Genomic DNA, 20,746 nt, shown 5'->3' on the forward strand with positions numbered 1-20,746 from the left:
CTTAATTGTCACAAAATTGGCAAAGAGAGATGTCATGCAAAAAGCTATTATAGTGTGCCTAATAGACATGAAAGAGGACAAACTTTCACAGCTGTTTGTATCTGGCTTTGTCAAAATGACCTTGTGAAAAGTAAAGTCACTGCTTTTAATGCCAGTAAGAATAGCAACAACCATCTGAAACCTTTATTTACCCTTTATTACCACCAAAGTCAGAAAACTTTGTTTTTTAAACTCTGTATTATTGGGATGTTTCATAGATATGTTTTTTTAATAATAAAACAACAGAGATATATGGTATCTTAATAATGATAAGGTTGGCATAATTAGACATCCACAAATAACAGAAGTAGACAATTCTGTGATTTTTAAAATGTAAAACAAAGTAAAGAGTCAAGTCTAATTATTAAATTAAATAAATATGTAGCAGGGGGCTGGTAGGGGTCTGAGATGGCAGAGGGCACAGTGGCTCCCACCACTAGTCTTCCCTTAGTATGACTACTAAAAAGTTCAGGGAAAAATATCAGGCAGTCTGAGACGCCAGCCATTCAAGATACCAATGAATTCACAGTCTTATTTAAAGTCTTTCTAGATGTGATCATATGTGGTAAACCACTGACTTCAGGCAATATGCAATTTTAGCCACTAAATGTCTACCCTACCCCATTTCATTCCAAAGGGCCAAACATGACTTAATACCTTTTTGGAGAGTCTTACCACAATTCTTCACAAGCAATAGGACTCAGTTACACTCTGGAGCCTGCTCTATAAGAAGAGTTCTTACTATTCTGCATTCATATATTATTACTCTTTGCACCTACACAGCCACACTTCTTTTCAAGGATGTTCTCCCAAGACCAGTTATGTATAATCTTACCAAGGCCTGTTTGTAATTACAAGCCTGAACATGGATATTTTACCATCCGAATTACTCTTGGTAATATTAAAGTGCAAAACACCACAAGTGGCAAATACTATTTAATTGTGAAGAGAGAGAATATGGGAATGTACCAAGTTTATTGGCTGTAATGGTCTCTTCCACCACCACTTCTACATGTCCTACACAATCAATACAACCAAAGTTTAGGAAGATGACAGGTATTATGATTATTAAACTTTCAATTCATGACAAAACAGTTTGACACCAATCTGACATAAATTCTTAATACTCACATCTGGTTTGTTGCTCACATCTGGTTTGTTGCTCTCCATCTCTCTGCTATACTAAGAATTGACTTTCCCTCCAACTCCTCTTCAAGGTACACTGTTTCCTGTAAATTGTAATTGGCTAGTTATTTATTTGCTCTATCTACTTAAACTCCTTGAGAGCTTAAGTATGACTTAGGCCACTAGCCATTGAGCATACCTATAAATACTTGTGGAAGTAGGTGAAACCTCACAGGATTCTAATGATGTCTTAGATTAACTCAATTCTGGGGTCTTCAACAAAGTTCTTTCCACTTGCTCAGTAACCATTGGGAAGAATTTTTATCAAATTAAGGGTTCTTGGGATCCCTGGGTGGCGCAGCGGTTTGGCGCCTGCCTTTGGCCCAGGGCACGATCCTGGAGACCTGGGATCGAATCCCACATCGGGCTCCCGGTGCATGGAGCCTGCTTCTCCTTCTGCCTGTGTCTCTGCCTCTCTCTCTCTCTCTCTGTGTGACTATCATAAATAAATAAAAAAAAAAATTAAAAAAAAAAAAGTTAAGGGTTCTGGGGAGAGAGAAAGAGCTGGATATGGCAAAAATGGAACCTCTCTATTTTGAGTCATTGCTCTGTCATCTACTAGTGGTTTCCCCATTAGCAAAATAAGCAGGGATTAAGTAATCTTGCTGTTACAAAATTCTGTGACTTCATGTGGCTTACTTTGCCATATAAAATTTAAAGTATTTGAAATAAGCCACCTTTGGCCTAAACCACTTTGGGGAGCTACAGTGGAGCCAGAAATCATGATTCTGTTTAACCAGTTATCATGTTCTTGAGTCTGTTCCCCCCTCTCCTGAGGTGCATGCATTGTTGTGGGGATCAACTGGGAGTTTTATGTTGAAGGACCAGTATTATTTCCTGAGTTTGTTAGGAGGCAGAGAATTAGGACAGACCGTTCCTCTATTCCACAGCCTCCTTGTTTACTTCTTTCCATTTCTCTCTTCAAATTTCTCACCCCAGCCTCATCGCTCTCCTTTCCTCTGTCTCTGCTACTTCTTTTCTTCTAAGGCATCCTCACTGGGGGGGGGGGGGGGGGGGGTATGGGGGGGTAGGAGGACAAATAAGAAACAAAAACAACCCATAACTCTTTAAACTCAAGTAAATATACCTTTCTTAAAAAGGGAGGTGCTACTTGGTTATTTATGGAATTAATTCAGATAAATTCTTCTTGAAAACAAACGGAAATTCTAAATTTAGTCTATATTAAACTGGGACAAAATTAATAACAGTATTTTTCCAAGGGCACCTGGCCATATTTCCTTTCTCTTACAGTTCAGGAACAAAGGACTAAATGAATGGGTGATCCATAATTTTCTAAGGAAATTTCAGTTTTCATCTTGCAAAAACCTACAAAGCTCATCTCATCTGCATAGCAGTTAAACTCCTGGTAGGCATCTTCCAAGCTCCCTCTGCCTGGACCATTCGTCTGGGCTTCCCTCCTTCCTTCAGGTCTCTGGTCAAAAGACACCTCCTCCAGAAGGGACTTCTCGGATTCATCCCTTCTGCCTCACCCAGGTTAATACATCAGCCCTCCTCCCCATCTCTTATTGTGCTTTTTTTTTTCATAAGATGTATCACCACCTGGCATTTTATTACGTATCCATGTGTTTTCTTGTCTGTCTCTTCGTTAGAATATAAGCTCCAGGAGGGCAGGGCCATTGTCTACCTGCTACACGGTGGGATCCCCAGCATTCAGAGGAAGGGCTGAGGCAAAATAGCTGCTCAGGACATAACCAATATTCTCTCCAGTACTCTGAGGCGACTTGCTGGTGGGTCCCGAGCCGCAGGACCCGCTCTCCCTCGGCCCGGCCCAACTCTGGGTCCCCACCCACCTGGCCCCGGTCCCCGCTCGTGGGCTGGTCCTCCCACCTGCCGGCCCCTGGGGCAGCGCAGCGCGCCCACCACCCGGACCGGCAACTGCAGGTGGGCGCTGCGGCTCGGCTCAGGCGCCCAGCTCCGGGGCCCCCCAGGCTTTTCCGCTGCTCCCGGGCCGCCGCGCCACCGCGCTTCCGCCGGGCTCGCGAGCGGCCGTTAGGACCCCCCGCTGCGGCGACAGGCCAAGGATTCTTTTTTGGACGGGTCCGTTGATGTGGTAGCAAAGCCAACTCGTGGATCCGGCCGCCTCCGCAAGGAAGACGCGCGCTCCCACCCGGGGCGACGCCGGGGTCCCGCTCGCTGGGCCCGGCCCCCGCCGCCCCCGCCGCCCCCGCCCCACTTCTCACCTTCGCGCCGAATGACCAGCCCCGGCGGCCGCCGCACGACGCACGCGGCGTCTGCGGGCCGAGGCCGCTGGGAGCCCTTTACGAGGAAACAGTGCTGGGCCCCACCAGCCTTACAGTTGCCGTTAGGAGGGTGTTGGCATTTCTGCTTTAAGAGATACCCGGCCCCCTGGCTGCCCCCTCGCCCCCTCGCCCCCCGAGCTGGTGCCCCCAGATAACCTGGCGGGGCGGGAGCTGAGCCGGCCGCGGGGGCGCGGAGGGGAGATTCCTGGTAGTTCCTTCGCCCGCTATAGCTGTTTCATGATGAAAAGCTCAACTGTCTTTCTTTCCACTTCCCAGAAACGTCTCTTCCGAGTTTCTTTTTTTCTTTCTTTCTCATTTATTTATTAGAGACAGAGAGGGAGGGGGGGAGACACAGGCAGAGGGAGAAGCAGGCTCCATGCAGGGAGCCCGACGCGGGACTCGATCCCGGGACTCCCGGATCACGCCTTGGGCTGAAGGTGGCGCTAAACCGCTGAGCCACCCGGGCTGCCCCTCTTCCGAGTTTCCACCGAAAGTCGTCCCTTGCTGCCGTGCTGGTGCTCTCCGGGGGGGGGGAGGGGAGGGGAGGACGCAAACGTGTTTTGGAGAGATTGTTCTCCCTCCAGCCTCTCTTGGAATTAATTGGAGCTCCGTCATGCATGATGGCTTGGCCTTTAGTAAAGAGGTGAGGCAATAGGGACAGGTGGGTTTTTTGTTTTGTTTTAAGATCTACACTGAACTTCTAAAAAGACGTTGCCCCCGTGAAGAATAAACACATGGAAAGGTATGCAGTTGAGTTGGTTGGTCATCAGGGAACTCCAAATTAAAACTACAGGACCGGGACATCTGGGTAGCTCAGGGGTTGAGGGTCTGCCTTTGGCCCCGGGCCCTGATCCCGGGGTCCTGGGATCCAGTCCCCCCGCCCCCCGCCATAGGGCTCCCCACAAGGAGCCTGCTTCCCCATCTGCCTATGTCTCTGCCTCCCTCTGTGTGTCTCTCATGAATAAATAAATAAAATCCTTAAAAAATAAGTACAGGAGGTTCAACCGTATGCCCATCAGAATGGTTAAAATGAAGGAGGAGGAAAAAGGAAAGAAAGAAGGTTCGCGGGCGCACCTGGGTGGCTCGGTGGTTGAGCCTTTGGCTGGAATGGTGATCCCGGGGTTCTGGGGTCAAGTCCCACGGGCTCCCTGCATGGAGCCTGCTTCTCCCTCTGTCTGTGTCTCTGCCTCCCTCTCTGTGTCTCTCATGAATAAATAAATAAAATATCTAAAAAACAAAACAAAAACAAAAACGAAAGAAGGAATGCCAAACATGGGAGGAGATATGAGGCATCCAGAACGCTCCTACACTGTTAATGAGGGTATACGTTGTTAAAGTGGTGCAATCACTTGGGGAAACTATTTAGCAATATATATATTTTTAAACTTAGCAATGTCTATTAGAATACAGGTCTACCGTATGACCCAATGATTCCATTCCAAGGTATTTCTACAGAAATGCATTTATATGATCACCAAAAAATAAGTACGAGAATGTTGATCTCAGCAGTATTCATATTAGCTCCAAAACTGGAAATAATCCAAATGTCCATTGAGAGAAGAATGGATAAATACATGGTAGTATATTCACTCAATGAAATAGTATACAGCAAGGAGAGCAAATGTACTACAGTGACACGCAAGGATATGGATTAATCTCACAAACTGTACTGAAAGAGTGAAAGAAACCAGGGTACAAAAGAGAATGTATTGAAAGATTCTAAAATACATTCAGGTCAAAAAAACAAAACATTGTAAAAGTCAAAAACAGCAAAACTAATCTGTGGTGTCATAAATCTAGATTGTGATTACACTTTGGGGATTGTGACTAGAAGGGACAACAGGGCTTCTGTGGTATGTCTGTCACTTGGGTGGGTGCTGTTAACCACCCAAGTGTTGAGCTCAGTGTTGAGCATCTGCCTTCAGCTCAGGTCGTGATCCCAAAGTCCAGGGATCGAGTCCCACATCGGGCTCCCTGCAGGGAGCCTGCTTCTCCCTCTGCCTGTGTCTCTGCCTCTCTCTCTGTGTCTCTCATGAATAAATAAATAAAATCTTAAAAAAGAACAAAAAAGCCTGACTCCTCCCCCCCGCCCCCCGCAATGAGTATGCCGCTAGAACACAGGTGTCATGAAAACCATCACTAAACCTAAACCAAAATGCAAAAGGAAAACACATCAACATTGTCATCATTGGACATGTAGATTCAAGTAAGTTTACCCCTACTGGTCATCTGATCTACAAATGTGGTGGGATCCATAAAAGAACTATTGAAAAATTTGAGAAGGATAATGCTGAGATGGGAAAGGGCTCCTTCAAATACGCCTGGGTCTTGGATAAACTGAAAGCTGAGCATGAATGTGGTATCACCATTGATATCTCCCTGTGGAAATTCGAGACCAGCAAGTATTATGTGACCATCATTGATGCTCTAGGACACAGAGACTTTATTGAAAACATGATTACAGGCACATCTCAGGCTCACTGTGCTGTCCTGATTGTTGCTGCTGTTGGTGGTGAATTTGAAGCAGGTATCTCCAAGAATGGGCAGACCCGTGAGCATGCCCTTCTGGCTTGCACACTGGATGTAAAACAACTAATTGTTGGTGTTAACAAAATGGATTCCACTGAGCCACCCTGCAGCCAGAAAAGATACGAGGAAATCGTTAAGGAAGTTAGCACCTACATTAAGAAAATTGGCTACAACCCTGAGACAGTAGCATTTGTGCCAATTTCTGATTAGAATAGTGACAACATGCTGGAACCAAGTGCTAACATGCCTTGGTTCAAGGGATGAAAAGTCCCCTGTAAAGATGGGAATGTCAGTGGAACACACTGCTTGAAAGCTCTGGATTGCATTCTGCCGCCAACTCGTCCAACTGATAAGCCCTTGCATCTGCCTCTCCAGGACGTCTACAAAATTGGTGGTATTGGTACTGTCCCTGTGGACGAGTGGAGACTGGTGTTCTTAAGCCTGGCATGGTGGTCACCTTTGCTACAGTCAATGTTACAACTGAAGGAAAGTCTGTTGAAATACACCACGAAGCTTTGAGTGAGGATCTTCCTGGGGACAATGTGGGCTTCAATGTCAAGAACATATCTGTTGGGATCCCTGGGTGGCTCAGTGATTTAGTGCCTGCCTTCTGCCCAGGGCGTGATCCTGGAGACCCGGGATCGAGTCCCGCATCGGGCTCCCTGCATGGAGCCTGCTTCTCCCTCTGCCTGTGTCTCTGCCTCTCTCTGTCTCTCTTGAATAATAAATAAAATCTTAAAAAGAAAGAACATATCTGTCAAAGATGTTCATCATGGTTTGGTGACAGCAAAAATGACCCACCAATGGAAGCAGCTGGCTTCATGGCTCAGGCGATCATCCTGAATCATCCAGGCTGAATCAGTGCTGGATATGCACCTGTGCTGGATTGTCACACAGCTCACATTGCTTGCAAGTTTGCTGAGCTGAAGGAGAAGATAGATCGTCGTGAAGATAGATTGTCGTTCTGGAAAAAAGCTGGAAGATGGTCCCAAGTTCTCGAAATCTGGTGATGCTGCCATTGTTGATGTGGTTCCTGGCAAGCCTATGTGTGTTGAGAGCTTCTCTGACTATCCTCCTCTGGGCCATTTTGCTGTTCATAACATGAGACAGACTTTGCTGTGGGTGTTAGCAAAGCAGTGGACAAGAAGGCAGCTGGAGCTGGCAAGGTCACCAAGTCTGCCCAGAAAACTCAGAAGGCTAACTGAGCATTAGCCCCAATACCTGTCACCCCAGTTTTTTTTTAAACAGATAATCCACATTTTATTTATTTTTTTAATTTCTTTGAGACAGGCAGAAGGAGAAGCAGGCTCCATGCAGGGAGCCTGACGTGGGACTTGATTCCGGGTCCCTAGGATCACGTCCTGGGCTGAAGGCGACGCTAAACCGCTGAGCCACCCGGGCTGCCCCATCCCAGTTTTAATCAGTGGTGAAAGAACGGTCTCAGAGCTGTTTGTCAATTGACCATTTAAGTTTAATAGTAAAAGACTGGTTAATGATAACCAGTTGTAAAAACTTCACAAGGAAAGGAGAATGTTTTGTGGACCATTTGTTTTGTGTGTGTGTGTGTGTGTGTGTGTCAATCTTAAGTTATTAGTTTTTAAAAACTTTTTAATGGAAACAACCAAAAATCTGTCACAGAATTTTGAGACCCATTAAAACAAAAGTTCAATGAGGAAAAAAAGAAAAGAACAAAAAAGCCTGACGTAATAATTTGTCCAACTTCTCTGTTCAATTTAACCAGTAGCCCGCTTATAATCACCATCTATAAGGCACTAGTAGGCACTGTGAAGTCCTGGAAAGATGTCTCTACCTTCTAGGAGTTCATAATTTAGGCAATGGTCAGGACACCTGGGTGGCTCAGTGGTTGAGCACCTGCCTTCGGCTCAGGTTGTGATCCTGGGATCGCGGATTGAGTCCCGCATAGGGCTCCCCTCGAGGACTCTTCTTCTCCCTCTGCCTGTGTCTATGCCTGTCTCCCTCTCTCAGTTTGTGACTCTCATGAATAAATAAATTAAAGAAATAATCTAGGCAATGGCACAAACATAAAAGTCATTGCTAGGGAATAGTCTTTGATACTATGCTAATTGTTAGGGGACTCAAAATAATCACTCTGGAAGAAAGTTGGGGAAAAGGATATGCATCTAGGCAGAGTTTCTGAGTTAGAAGGGATTTTTAAGATCCTTAGCATTTCTAGGAACAGGCGCTAGGGTGATCAACTGTCTCAGTTATCCCAGGACTAAGGGATTTCCCAGGATAGTCCTGGGCAACCTAGGATGAGTAATTACTCTAACGGGGGCTGAGTCTGATGCATCTTTGTTTTTTTTTTGTTTTGTTTTGTTTTATTTATTTTTTATTATTATTTTTTTGAGAAGAGGGGATATGAGGAAGAGAGACAGAATCCTCAAGCAAACTCCCCACTGAGCTTGGAGCCCCACTTGGGGCTCAATTTCATGACCCTGAGATCATGACCTGAATCAAAGATGGATGCTTAACTGACTGAACCACCCAAGTGCCACCTGATTCATCTCTGAACCTGAAGTTTCTTTTCTCTCTTTTTCTTTTTTTAATATTTTATTTTATTTATTTATTTTATTTTTAAGATTTTATTATCATGAATAAATATGAGAGAGAGAGAGAAAGAGAGAGGCAGAGACACGGGCAGAAGGAGAAGAAGGCTCCATGCCGGGAGCCCGATGGGGGACTTTTTTTTTATTTTTATAGAAGTGGGAGACGTTTTGTTTTTGTTTTGTTTTTAATTTTTTTTAAAAGATTTTATGTATTTATTCATAAGAGACACAGAGAGATAGAGAGGCAGAGACACAGGCAGAGGGAGAAGCAGGCCCCATGCAGAGAGCCTGACGCGGGACTCGATCCCGGGACTCCAGGACCATACCCTGGGCTGAAGGCAGGGGCTAAACCGCTGAGCCACCCAGGGATCCCCCAAAATTTTTTTTTTAAATTTATTTATGATAGTCATACAGAGAGAGAGGGAGAGACATAGGCAGAGGGAGAAGCAGGCTCCATGCACCGGGAGCCTGACGTGGGATTCGATCCTGGGTCTCCAGGATTGCACCCTGGGCCAAAGGCAGGCGCCAAACCGCTGTGCCACCCAGGGATCCCAACAGGGGTCTTGATCCCAGGTCTCCAGGATCGCGCTCTGGGCCAAAGGCAGGCCAAAGGCAGGCAGGCACTAAACAGCTGAGCCACCCAGGGACACCCCCCCACCCTTTTTATTTAAAGATTTTATTTATTCATTAATGAAAGACACACTCACACAGAGGCAGAGACACAGGCAGAGGGAGAAGCAGGCCCCAAGCAGGGAGCCCGACGTGGGACTTGATCCTGGGTCTCCAGGATCACGCCCTGGGCTGAAGGTGGCGCTAAACTGCTGAGCCACCCGGGCTGCCCAGAACCTGAAGTTTCTAACACAGAGTCTGGCACATAGAAGATGCTCAATAAGCTCAATGAATATTTGTTGAAATAAAATGAGGCCGGAGGCCCCAGTAGCTCAGCGGTTTAGCGCTCCTTCAGCCCAGGGTGTGATCCTGGAGACCCGGGATCAAGTCCGACGTTCGGCTCCCTGTGTGTGGAGCCTGCTTCTCTCTCTGCCTGTGTCTCTGACTCTCTCTTTCTCTCTCTCTGTGTCTCTCATGAATAAATAAATAAATTTTTTTTTAAAAATGAGGGCATATTCAGGTGATACCAGTTGTTTTTGGAAGGCAGGGAATTGTGGACAGGTGGGGATTAGGAACAGCTTGAGGAGGGCCTTGGATGACAAACTGAATAGTTTGTAGTGTATTTTATTGACAATTGGTAGCCACAGAATGCTTTTGAACAAAATATAAATTTAAAAAATTTGTGCTTTGTTGAATCTGGGCCACTAGAGGGGATTAGTTGGCATAAGTAGACTCTACAAGCTGAAGCCCAAATAAAGGATATCAGGATTCCAGAAAAAAAATGAGTAATAGACTTTTGGAACTGTAAGAAAAGTAAGAGTTCCATTAGTCCATTTTAAATTTTTAATTTTTCTAGTATATGTTCCTTTTAGAAACCGTTTCTTCCACACCTTCTTTTCTCCTTTCTTAAATGTTTATATTTGTAACACTTAGTTAGCAGTAAATGAAGTCTCAGTAGTTAAATGACCTGTTCAAGGCTACTTGACAAGTCTGAAATGGACTGGACAAGAAGCTGAGTTTCTTCCCTTGCAATGGCTGTGAACTTATACAACATCAGTGGGTTTTTTAAAAAAAATTATTTATTCATGAGAGAGAGAGAGAGAGATTGGCAGAGATACAGGCAAAGGAGAAGCAGGCTCCATGCAGGAAGCCCGATGTGGGACTTGATCCCGGCCTTTGGGATCATATCCTGAGCCATTGGCAGATGCTCAACCACTGAGCCACCCAGGCGTCCCCAACTTCAGTGGTTTCATAGTGAGGCCACACTGAAACAAAGTGTTTCCTTTTGTGTTGGTGTTTTTATTTATTTATTTATTTATTTATTTATTTATTTATTTATTTATTTATTTTAAAGATTTTATTTATTTATTTATTCATGAGAAACACAGAGAGGAGAGAGAGAGAGGCAGAGACACAGGCAGAGGGAGAAGCAGGCTCCATGCAGGGAGCCCTACGTGGGACTCCATCCCGGGTCTCCAGGATCACTCCCTGGGCTGAAGGCGGCGCTAAACCGCTGGGCCACTCGGGCTGCCCAGTTTTGTTATGTTTGAAGTGAAATTTATCCAATTCTTAAATTCTGAGAGTATAACCTTACCATCTTTTTGGACTAAAAATTTTAATTAACTCTCCTATGAAATGATGATTATGGTAGAAGATAGTTGATAATGTCTTTATGTGAGTATATAAAAACTTCTCTGTTCCCCATTATATCCCTATCGGTTTATAAAAAAAAAATGCAAAAGAGGATTCTTTTTTTTTTTAAGAGGATTATTTTGGATCAGAATCCTCTCATTCTACTTATTCCCAAGGACATTTAATTTTATTTTTTATAATTTTTAAAAAAGATTATTTATTTGAGAGAGAAGAGAGTGTGCACACGCATGAGCAGGGAGAAGGGCAGAGGGACAAACAGACTGCTTGATGAACATAGACCCCGATGCAGGGCTTGGTCCCAGGACCCTAAGAGCATGACCTGAGCTGAAGTCAAATGCTTAACTGAGTCACCCAGGTGCCCCTTTTTATTATTATTTTTAAAGACTTTATTTTTAAGTAATCCATTGTGGGGCTCGAACTTACAACCTAGTGATCAAGAGTCACTGTTCCACTGATTGAGCCAGCCAGGCGGCAACCAAGGAAGGACATTTTATTTTTTTTATTATTATTTTTTTAATAATAAATTTATTTTTTATTGGTGTTCAATTTGCCAACATACAGAATAACACCCAGTGCTCATTCCGTCAAGTGCCCCCCTCAGTGCCTGTCACCCATTCACCCCCACCCCCCGCCCTCCTCCCCTTCCACCACCCCTAGTTCGTTTCCCAGAGTTAGGAGTCTTTATGTTCTGTCTCCCTTTCTGATATTTCCTACCCATTTCTTCTTCCTTCCCTTCTATTCTGGAAGGACATTTTAAAAATGGAGATATATCTAAACTTTTTAAAATTTAATTTAATTTTTAAAAGATTTTATTTATTCATGAGAGACAGAGAGAGAAAGAGAGGCAGAGACACAGGCAGAGGGAGAAGCAGGCTCCATGCAGGGAGCCCGATGTGGGACTTGATCACCAGACCCCAGGATCACGACCTGAGCTGAAGGCAGATGCTCAACTGCTGAGCCATCCAGGCATTCCTATCTAAACTTGTGATAGATATGACTGACCTTCATTCGCCTCCTTTCTTTTTAATTTTTAATTAATTATTTTCTTATTTTCTTAAAGATTTTATTAATTTATTCATGAAAGACACAGAGTGAGAAAGAGAGAGGTAGAGACACAGGCAGAGGGAGAAGCAGGCTCCATGCTGACATGGGACTCGATCCCAGGACTCCAGGGATCATGCCCTGGACCGAAGGCAGGCACTAAACCGCTGAGCCACCCACTGACTTTTCTTTTTAAAAAGAAAGTCTCCTTTCTTTTTAAAAAGATTTTCTTGAGAGAGAGAGAGAGAGAGAGAGAGAGGACATGCATAAGAAGGGGTCAGAGTATGGGGGGTTGGCAGAGGGAGAGGGAGAAGGAGCCTGAGCAGGGAGCCTGATACAGGGCTTGGTGCCAGGACTCCAGGATCATGACATGAGTCAGAGGCAGCTGCTTAACCGACTGAGCCACCCAGGAGCCCCGTCTCCTTTTTATATAGTTCCCTATACTGGTACTACCAAAAACCTGGAAAACCAAAACCTCAATTTCCTAGGCTTCCTTACAGCTAGGATTCTAGTTTTAAGTTTTGATCTATCAATGATTTGCACATCCCAGAGACTTGAAAAGTGGAAGTGAGGCAGGGGCCACCTCCTGGCTGCTTTAATAGTTGCTGGTGGCCAGCATGGTCATGGGATGTCGGGTTTTTCTGCAGCAGTGTTCCAGCAACCATTTACAAGCTTCATGGCCACTCAAGGCTGCTGAGGCATGTTAGCAATAGTAGCATCCTGATGCCTGGATCTGAACGAAGGCACTATGTCTTGAACTCCACAGTTTCAGCAACAGTCTTGATTCCTCCCCTTTCTGGAGCTTCCCTGGTGGGTAAGTTTAGTAGTTTCTTTTTTTTTTTAATATTTCATTTATTCATGAGAGACATAGAGAGAGAGAGGCAGAGACCTAAGCAGAGGGAGAAGCAGGCTTCCTGTGGGAGGCCAGAAGCACAGACCCAATCCCAGGACCTCGGGGATCACGACCCAATCCAAAGGCAGACACACTCAACCACTGAGCCACCCAGGTGCCCCTAGTAGTCTTGTTTTTGAAGCCATTTCTGGGATGTAGCAGAGACCCTGCTTTTGCTAAGCCCATCCAACAAGGTGGTAAATATCCATTCCCTGTATTAAGGCCTTTTCTGGCTTATATCGGCCTAAGTGGTTTCTGTTTATTGTAGCCAACCCTGACAGATACCTGACTGAGCCCTAGTAAGTCCCTTCTACACCTCTACCAGCCCCTCTGGTAGATACCCCTGCCTTCCCTTTTCCTCTTCTTTCCATAAATTCCAAGCACAGCATAACCTGGTGCTTTCATACTTGGTCTTTTGAGGCCTTGTAACTGTTCGCTGGGCCTCAAGAGGAAAGAAACAAGATTACTGTGTTTCTCAAGACAGAGGGTTGGGGAGGCAGGGAGCAGCTAGGCTCCAGGAGGTTGAAGATTTTCCTTAGGCCTAAGATTCTATCTGACTCAGTGTCTTATGTTCTCACCAATCAAGATGCCACTGGTTTATCTTTACATGCTAGAGGGCTTGGATGTTTGATTAGGAACAATGCCAGTTTTTTCTTCCTTAGACTCACTGCTAGGCTCTATTTTCCCTCAGAGACAATTTATACTTTGATTTGTTGGACATCATGAAAAGGAAAGTGCAGTGCTCAAACTGCATGAATGATTAACCCTAAAATAGTTTTGTATATTTCCACATAATTCATATAATATTAACTAGGAAAAAAATGCACACTTACCTAATACAATTCTTGAAAATTTTTTTTTTTTTTAAATTTTTATTTATTTATGATAGTCACACAGAGAGAGAGAGAGAGGCAGAGACGTAGGCAGAGGGAGAAGCAGGCTCCATGCACCGGGAGCCCGACATGGGATTCGATCCCGGGTCTCCAGGATCGCGCCCTGGGCCAAAGGCAGGCACTAAACCGCTGCGCCACCCAGGGATCCCCTCTTGAAAATTTTCTTAATGTCTCCCCTACCCCCTTTCATATAAGCAACATATACCTTATTATGCTAGAATTTCTTGTAGCTAAATATAATTTTCCTATGGTACTTTTATTATTGCAAATATAACTGCCCCCTGTTCCTCCCCTTCTTTTTCTTTCTTTTTTTTTTTTTAATTCATGGGAGACACACACACACACAGAGGCAGAGACACAGGCAGAGAGAGAAGCAGGCAGAGAGAGAAGCAGGCTCCATGCATAAAGCCGGATGTGGGACTCGATCTGGATCCCGGGACTCCAGGACCACGCCCTGGGCCGAAGGCAGGCGCCAAACCGCCACGCCACTCAGGGATCCCCTCTCCCCTTATTTCTAAGCTATTGTCATAATTATACTGAAAAGCCAGTATGATACACTTGCTCATAAACTATTTGGCCTAAAAGATTCTAGAAAATTATAAGTATGGAATCGTTCTGGATAAATAGAAGGTACTTGAATCTTGACCAACAATCCATGTAGTGTCCTGCAGTGGGAATAGTTAATAACACTTTTGGGAAGTTTGTGCACTGCTTTCCTCAATTTCAGAGCAGTTTTTAGATCATGGTAAAGCACTGGTGAAATCTTGCTATAATCTTGTAGGCCAGCAAGTGATTCCATAATTTCTCGTATAGATGTTTATCTCTTAATATTCTCAAATAGTAAGTTCTTCCTACCCTTGACTCTTAGATTATAGGTTAAACAACGTATTTTCCATTCATTGGATGTAGAGGTCATCTTTTTACTAATCCCATCTATCTTTTCAATTTTTCTAGGAATGTAGGTTAGGGGGAAATCTGCTTCCTAACTTTAAAGGCCTCAAGGTGTTAAGGGGAAAATGGTGGCGTTTCCCAGGTAGGTCGGGGAAACAGATCTCATTTTATGGCTGGATTAACCCAGGTGGTAAGTAAGTGTGAAACATTTTTCCAGGATCATAAAATTGACATAGGTTCTTTATTTTAAAAATATTTATTTAGATATATTTATTATTTTAGAAAAGATTTTATTTATTTATTTGAGAGAGAGAGAGAGAGAGAGAGCGCGCGCAGGTGGGGGAGGGAGGGGTATTGGGAGAGGGAGAAGCAGGATCCCCCGAGCAGGGAGCTCCCCGACCCACAAGGCTGGCTCCCAGGACTCCAGATTATGACCTGAGCCAAAAGCCGAATCAAGGGTTCAGCCACCCTGGTGCCTCTATTTTGACACAGATGCTTTGTAAAAACATATTCTAAAGGTCTGGCATCTTCAGAATTTGCCCATTATACTATATAAACGTCTCGTTCTTGTTTGGTTCAGATCACCCACCATGTATCCGACGGTAGGAAGCATCAGAGATACAGCGATGAACAAAACATATTCCCTACCCAAGGTCTCTGTATATGATTAACGCTCTTCCTTTAGACAAATCGTTTCCGTTCTCTACACCTCCGCCCACTCTTTAATTATTTCACGAATGGTTTCTTTAGGAACCCACCTGTTTGGATACTGTGATCCAGGGTCCATCCTCGGCTGTCTCTCTCAGAGCCTCAGTTTCCCTATGCTTCCCTAGAAGAGACCAGGGTAAACCCCGTGTTTTCCCTTTCCTCCGTCTCATTCTTCTACGTAACTTAAGTGAACGGGAAGCCGGGGACCAAAGGCTCATAGAAATGCAATGAGCGTGTGTATTCCAGAAAGCCCGGGCACACGCCGACTTGGTCGGGTAAACAGGAAATCATTGATCCTAGGCAGGAAATGACCTTGTGGAGGGTGACCAAGGTGCCGCGGATTTCCCTCTTTCCTCCAGTTGCCTTCTAAACTCATTTCCGGGTTTTAATCAATTTGGTCCTTCAGTACAATAACCGAGTCCAGCGGGCTCTTCCCAGTCCCACCCTAGACCTCGTTCCGCCGAGATCGGCCAATAGGCCCTTTCCCTTAGTGGGCATTTTTACGGCTCGTTTTACCTCACCGCAAACCTCAGCCAATCAGCAGTTGCGGTAGGAGGTACCAAAATAACCTTCACTTCCTCCGCCCAATAGCCACCCCCCTCGCTTGCGTCATCCTGATGGATGACTCACGTAGCCAATCAACAAGCCTCCTTGGGCCCAGCCTACCTTAAGCCCAATCAATTAAAACGAAGAGGGGCCATTGGGGCGGAGAATGGAAAACTCGCCCCCTCTTTTGGAAATGGTTTGAAGAGGTGCGTCCGGATTTAGTGAACTTACGGTTTTCGACCAACAGTCAAGGCACACGGTAGATCGCCAACGCCCCAGCTGCGATCTCTCCGACCCCACCCCAACATGGGCCCCACCCCACCCCACACATATCCCTCCCCCTCCCCCGCCTCCAATTTCGGATGGACACGCCCCCATTCTGAATCGTCGCGAAAAGGACCAAACCCAACAGCAGGTGCTTTACACGTTCCTCTCGCGCGGGGAGCGTAGGGGAAGGACAGACCCTTGCGGCCCCAAGCGCGGATCTTTCCATTCAGTGCGTCTCTCCCCCTTCCCCACGTTCCCGGGTCGGAGCTGACACGGGAGTGGGAGGAGCTCAGTGCCTGCTCCGCGCAGGGAGCGGCTACGGCTTCTTAAGGTGGAACGGAGCTGCGGGGAGGCTGGGCCTCAACTGGGAGGTGACGTCCTCCCGCCTTCCAACCTCCTTTCGCAGTTTACCTCTACTCCGCTAACCTTAGTTCTAGTCTTGGTTTTAGAACAGACAGGTTAGGGAGAGGATATAAAGTTAGCGTAGAAAACTTAAGATAATAAAGTTATGGAAAGGAAATACGTACCATGGAGAGAATTTTTCCATCATGATCTGATCTCCTCTGTTGTCTTCTATTATCCCTAGATTACCCTTTAAAGTACCAGCTAGAATTTCTACTGATGTGCAGAGAGCTCAGATTTGGTCTAATAAATATTTCCAAATGAATCGTTTGTATGCTCGTTTATTCCCTACCCACTAAATCTGACGGCAGCCATGAAGGGAAGCAAGAATCTGTGCTTAGTGGCTGTCGGTTATTTCCCAAACCTTTTACCAGCAGGTTCCCCCCCCCCCCAAAAAACGAAGAGTGTAGGTGGTAGATTGCACAGATTTGCAGTCTTGGCTCTAGTTAAGTCTTCTCATTTGTAAAATGGGGAATAATAATACCTACTTCCTAGGTTTAGTGTCAGTACTAAGAGACATAGTGTAAATTAAAATATTGTAATCTGAAAAGTGTAAGCAAACATAGGATAATACAGTTATTATAAATACAAAGTATATCATAATAGTAAACACATAATCCTTACTATGTTCTAGCATTTTTTTAAACAGTGTGTTTTAAAAACTTTTTTTTTTTTTTTTTTTAAAGCTCTACCCTCAACGTGGGGCTTTAGTTCAGGATCCCAAGATCGAGTCACATGCTCTATGAGCCCAGTGAGCCAGCCAGGAGTCCCTTAAAAAACTATTTTGTAAGATTTCAAACACATACAAATGTAGAGAGAATAGTTTGTTTGCTTATTTATTTATTTATTTATTATTTTATTTATTTATTCATGAGAGACACAGATTGAGGCAGAGACACAGAGGGAGAAGCAGGCTCCATGCAGGGAGGTCTCCAGGATCACGCCCTGGGCTGAAGGCAGGCACCAAACTGTTGAGCCACCCAGGCTGCCCATGTATATTTTTTAATTGAAGTTCGATTTGCCAACATATAGTGTAACACCCAGTGCTCATCCCATCAAGTGCCCCGCTCAGTGCCCATCACCCAGTCACCCCCACCCCCCACCCACCTCCCCTTCCACTACCCCTTGTTTGTTTCCCAGAGTTAGGAGTCTCTCATGTCCTATCACCTTCTCTATTTATTTTTAAAAGATTTTGCTTTTAAGCATCTCTACACCCAAGATGGGGCTCGAACTCACCACCCTGAAATCAAGAGTCGTATGTTCTACTGATTCAGCCAGCCAGGTGCCGGGAGACTAGTATTTCAAAAACAAAACAAAACATATTGTAATAAGCAACACTTGGTCAATCTTTTATCATCTATACCTCTCTCCCCATCCCTTGCTTACTTTGAAGGAAATTTCAGGCAATTCATGATTAAATACTGCAATATGCATTTTTAAAAGATAAAGATCCTTAAATAATAACAATAATAACTATTAACACATCTAACAATAATTCTTTGATATCAGCAGAGTTAAGATTGAAACTGTACCGACTGCTTCATAATATTTTTCCAGTTGCTTTGTTCAAATCAGGACCCCCCCACACCCCCGCTGCAATGTGCAATGTCTATATATTGTATTTGATGGATATATCTCTTAATCCATATACATTGCATTTGTTTGGTGTGATTTTTAAGCCTCTTTCAAGCTGCAAGTTCTTCTCCGTGCACTTATCTAGATGTATTCCATGCATAAAGTCACATAGTCTTTCCACAACACTGTAAAGTAGGTACTATTATCATCCCCATTTTACTGATGAGGAAACAGAACAGTTAAGTAATTTAAGTTCTCACAGTTATTGAGCACCACAGCTGGGATTTGGATACACAAATCTTATCCACTGAGTTTCATACAATACAGAAGTCTTTAATAAATCCTTCCAGAACAGTATCGTGGCATATTATCATCAACTTTATATATATATACACACGCACACACACTATATACATACATACATATAATACATACACACACACACACACACACACAAATATATGTAGTTTTTTTGTGAGCTCTATACCCAATATGGGGCTCAAACTCATGACCTCAAGCTCAAGAGCAGCATGCTCTAATGACTAAGCCAGACAGGTGCACCTCAGTGACTATATTTTTATTCTGCTCCATCTCACCCTCCTTAATGCAAGGTATACGGAGGATGAATGCAAGTGCTTCCCCCGTTTTAGAGCAAAAACAAAACAAACACAGGTTTATTAATCAGTTTGTTTGTTTTAGTTTAAAAATTACATAAGCAAAACCCATATGAACACTAATTATAGATATAGTAGAAAATGAGGTAAATAATCTTCAAGCTCACATCTTTGATGTATACCCCTGTGTGTGTGTGTATACTCAAATATGTACATATACATAAGTATATATTTAAAAAGCAACTATAGATTGTATTATACAAACTTTTAAATATGATTTTCTTACTAGAATATATTCAGATAAATGAAAAAATGGTTATTTAAAATAATTCAGGCCCACTGAAAAATGTCTAACTGGTAAGAAGACACAAAAAGAAAATTATCTATTATACCATTATATGTACCATTTAATGGTTACCCTATTATGGTTATTTAAGCAAATTTTCTCATTTTCTACCGGTATAAATAATGCAACAAATACCTTGCATATATCAAATAATTTCATGAGCTTTCAATTTTTCTAAATTTCTAGGAAAAGAGAGTCTAATTCTTCCCAAGCTTTCCCATTTTTAGTATTACCTCTCTACCCGTGTTCCCCAAATTTGACAATACATAGAAAATGTCGAAAATGATTGACAAATGAAACATAACAGAACATCTAACACTTGGCAAGAAGCATTTGATAACAAATTATCTGTGTATGGGAGAACAAGTTAATGTTCAAAAGGGAAATACAGCTTTAAATCTGGATATAGTAAGGGTGGGGAGAAAGAAAAGGCCCAATTGGGTTTTACTTCCTTTAAGTTTAAGGATTTTTTTTTCCTTATATATATATATATCACAACCAACCAATTGACCTTTCGGCTTTCTATTTATGTAGAGGAAATGTTATCTAATTTCTCTTTTGAGTATAGTTGACACACAATGCTACATCAGTTTCAGGTATACAACCTAGTGATTGGACACATGTATCCACTATGCTATATTCAATCACAAATGTCACTACCATCTGTCCCCATACATCTCTATTACAATAAGTTTAAGGGTGGTTTTTGATTCTGACAGTTCAGGGCAATGAAATAGAAGTTAAGAGTTGGGTCTTTGTAGTTATTTGGATTTGTTAGTTTCAGTCCTGACTTTACTACTTGCTAATCATGTGAATTTAGACACAGTCATAATCTCTAAATCAGTTTTCTCATCTGTAAAATAGGTATTATAATAGTAGTACCTTATGGGATCACTGGAAGAATTAAATATGATAATAAAGGCAGAGTTCTTAGCTCAATGCCTGGGCACACTGTAATTATAAAGTAATTTTACATATGTATAACTTAAACTATCATACATTTAGCCAGAAGATAAAAGACTTTACCATCTTGATGTATAATGTAGTCAATCAAGCTGTAATCTTGAATATTTAGTCTTTTTGGAGGAATTTGAATATTTCGTGGATGACATTTTTGCCTTCATATTATTTTATATGATGGAAAGTAGAATGATAACAGTTTAATAGGTCAGAGGATGAAGTATATAAGGATTTCCAGAGGAATCATGTGACTGGAGGAGGAAAAGTAGAGGTGGGCTCCCTGGTGGCCTTTTCAGTCTCTGGGTGGGGGGTTTTCTGTAAAGGGCAGAGAACATGCCATACTGGGTGACATTCAGGATAAGACGGGTTACAAGCCCGTCAATGAGAAACCATGTTTTGCAACCTCTGTATACCGTACAGTTTAAAAAGCATGTTCACATCAGTCATCTCATGAGGTCTCTGCACTAGCCCTCGTGGGTACTCAGGGCGAGTCTCGAGGTCCCCTCTTCGCTAAGGTTCCATAGACCAGGGGCCTTGCTCAAGTTTATACAGAGTTTGGTCTGCAGTTCTCTCCGTTGCATGCTCCTTTATCTCTTTACACGCCCAGGCGTTTGCTGAACTCCAGGATGATGTCAGGGTAACCGGCTGACCCCGACCCAACGCCATCACCCTTGACACAGCATCTCCGGGGACCGGGAAGGCCATCAGAGACATTCCGGGGAGAGCGCCTCGGGTCTGTAGCGTGTAGAACACGCCGCAAGGCGCGTG

The 20,746-nt window shown here is 43.8% G+C and overlaps 1 protein-coding gene across 8 annotated transcripts in view; it reads right to left on the minus strand.

Moving 5' to 3' along the window:
- Window positions 1-15,630, minus strand: part of LOC140617533 (solute carrier family 2, facilitated glucose transporter member 3) — a 108,780-nt gene extending 93,150 nt beyond the window's left edge. The window contains exons 1-2 of one of the 8 annotated variants that reach the window (XM_072799131.1): window positions 15,319-15,630; window positions 1,171-1,268 (exon numbers count right to left, since the gene is read on the minus strand). In XM_072799131.1, the coding sequence (XP_072655232.1) occupies window positions 1,171-1,209 (39 nt within the window). In that variant the 5' untranslated portion in view covers window positions 1,210-1,268; window positions 15,319-15,630. Of the gene's footprint in view, window positions 1-1,170; window positions 1,269-2,096; window positions 2,121-2,158; window positions 2,221-2,869; window positions 2,988-3,035; window positions 3,180-3,425; window positions 3,491-15,318 lie in introns of those variants that run through there. The other 7 variants (XM_072799129.1, XM_072799127.1, XM_072799133.1 and 4 more) reach the window with 7 other exon arrangements.
- Window positions 15,631-20,746: the final 5,116 nt, after the last annotated feature.

Source organism: Canis lupus, chromosome 25 (assembly GCF_048164855.1).
Source record: "Canis lupus baileyi chromosome 25, mCanLup2.hap1, whole genome shotgun sequence".
NCBI classification, from domain to species: domain Eukaryota; kingdom Metazoa; phylum Chordata; class Mammalia; order Carnivora; family Canidae; genus Canis; species Canis lupus.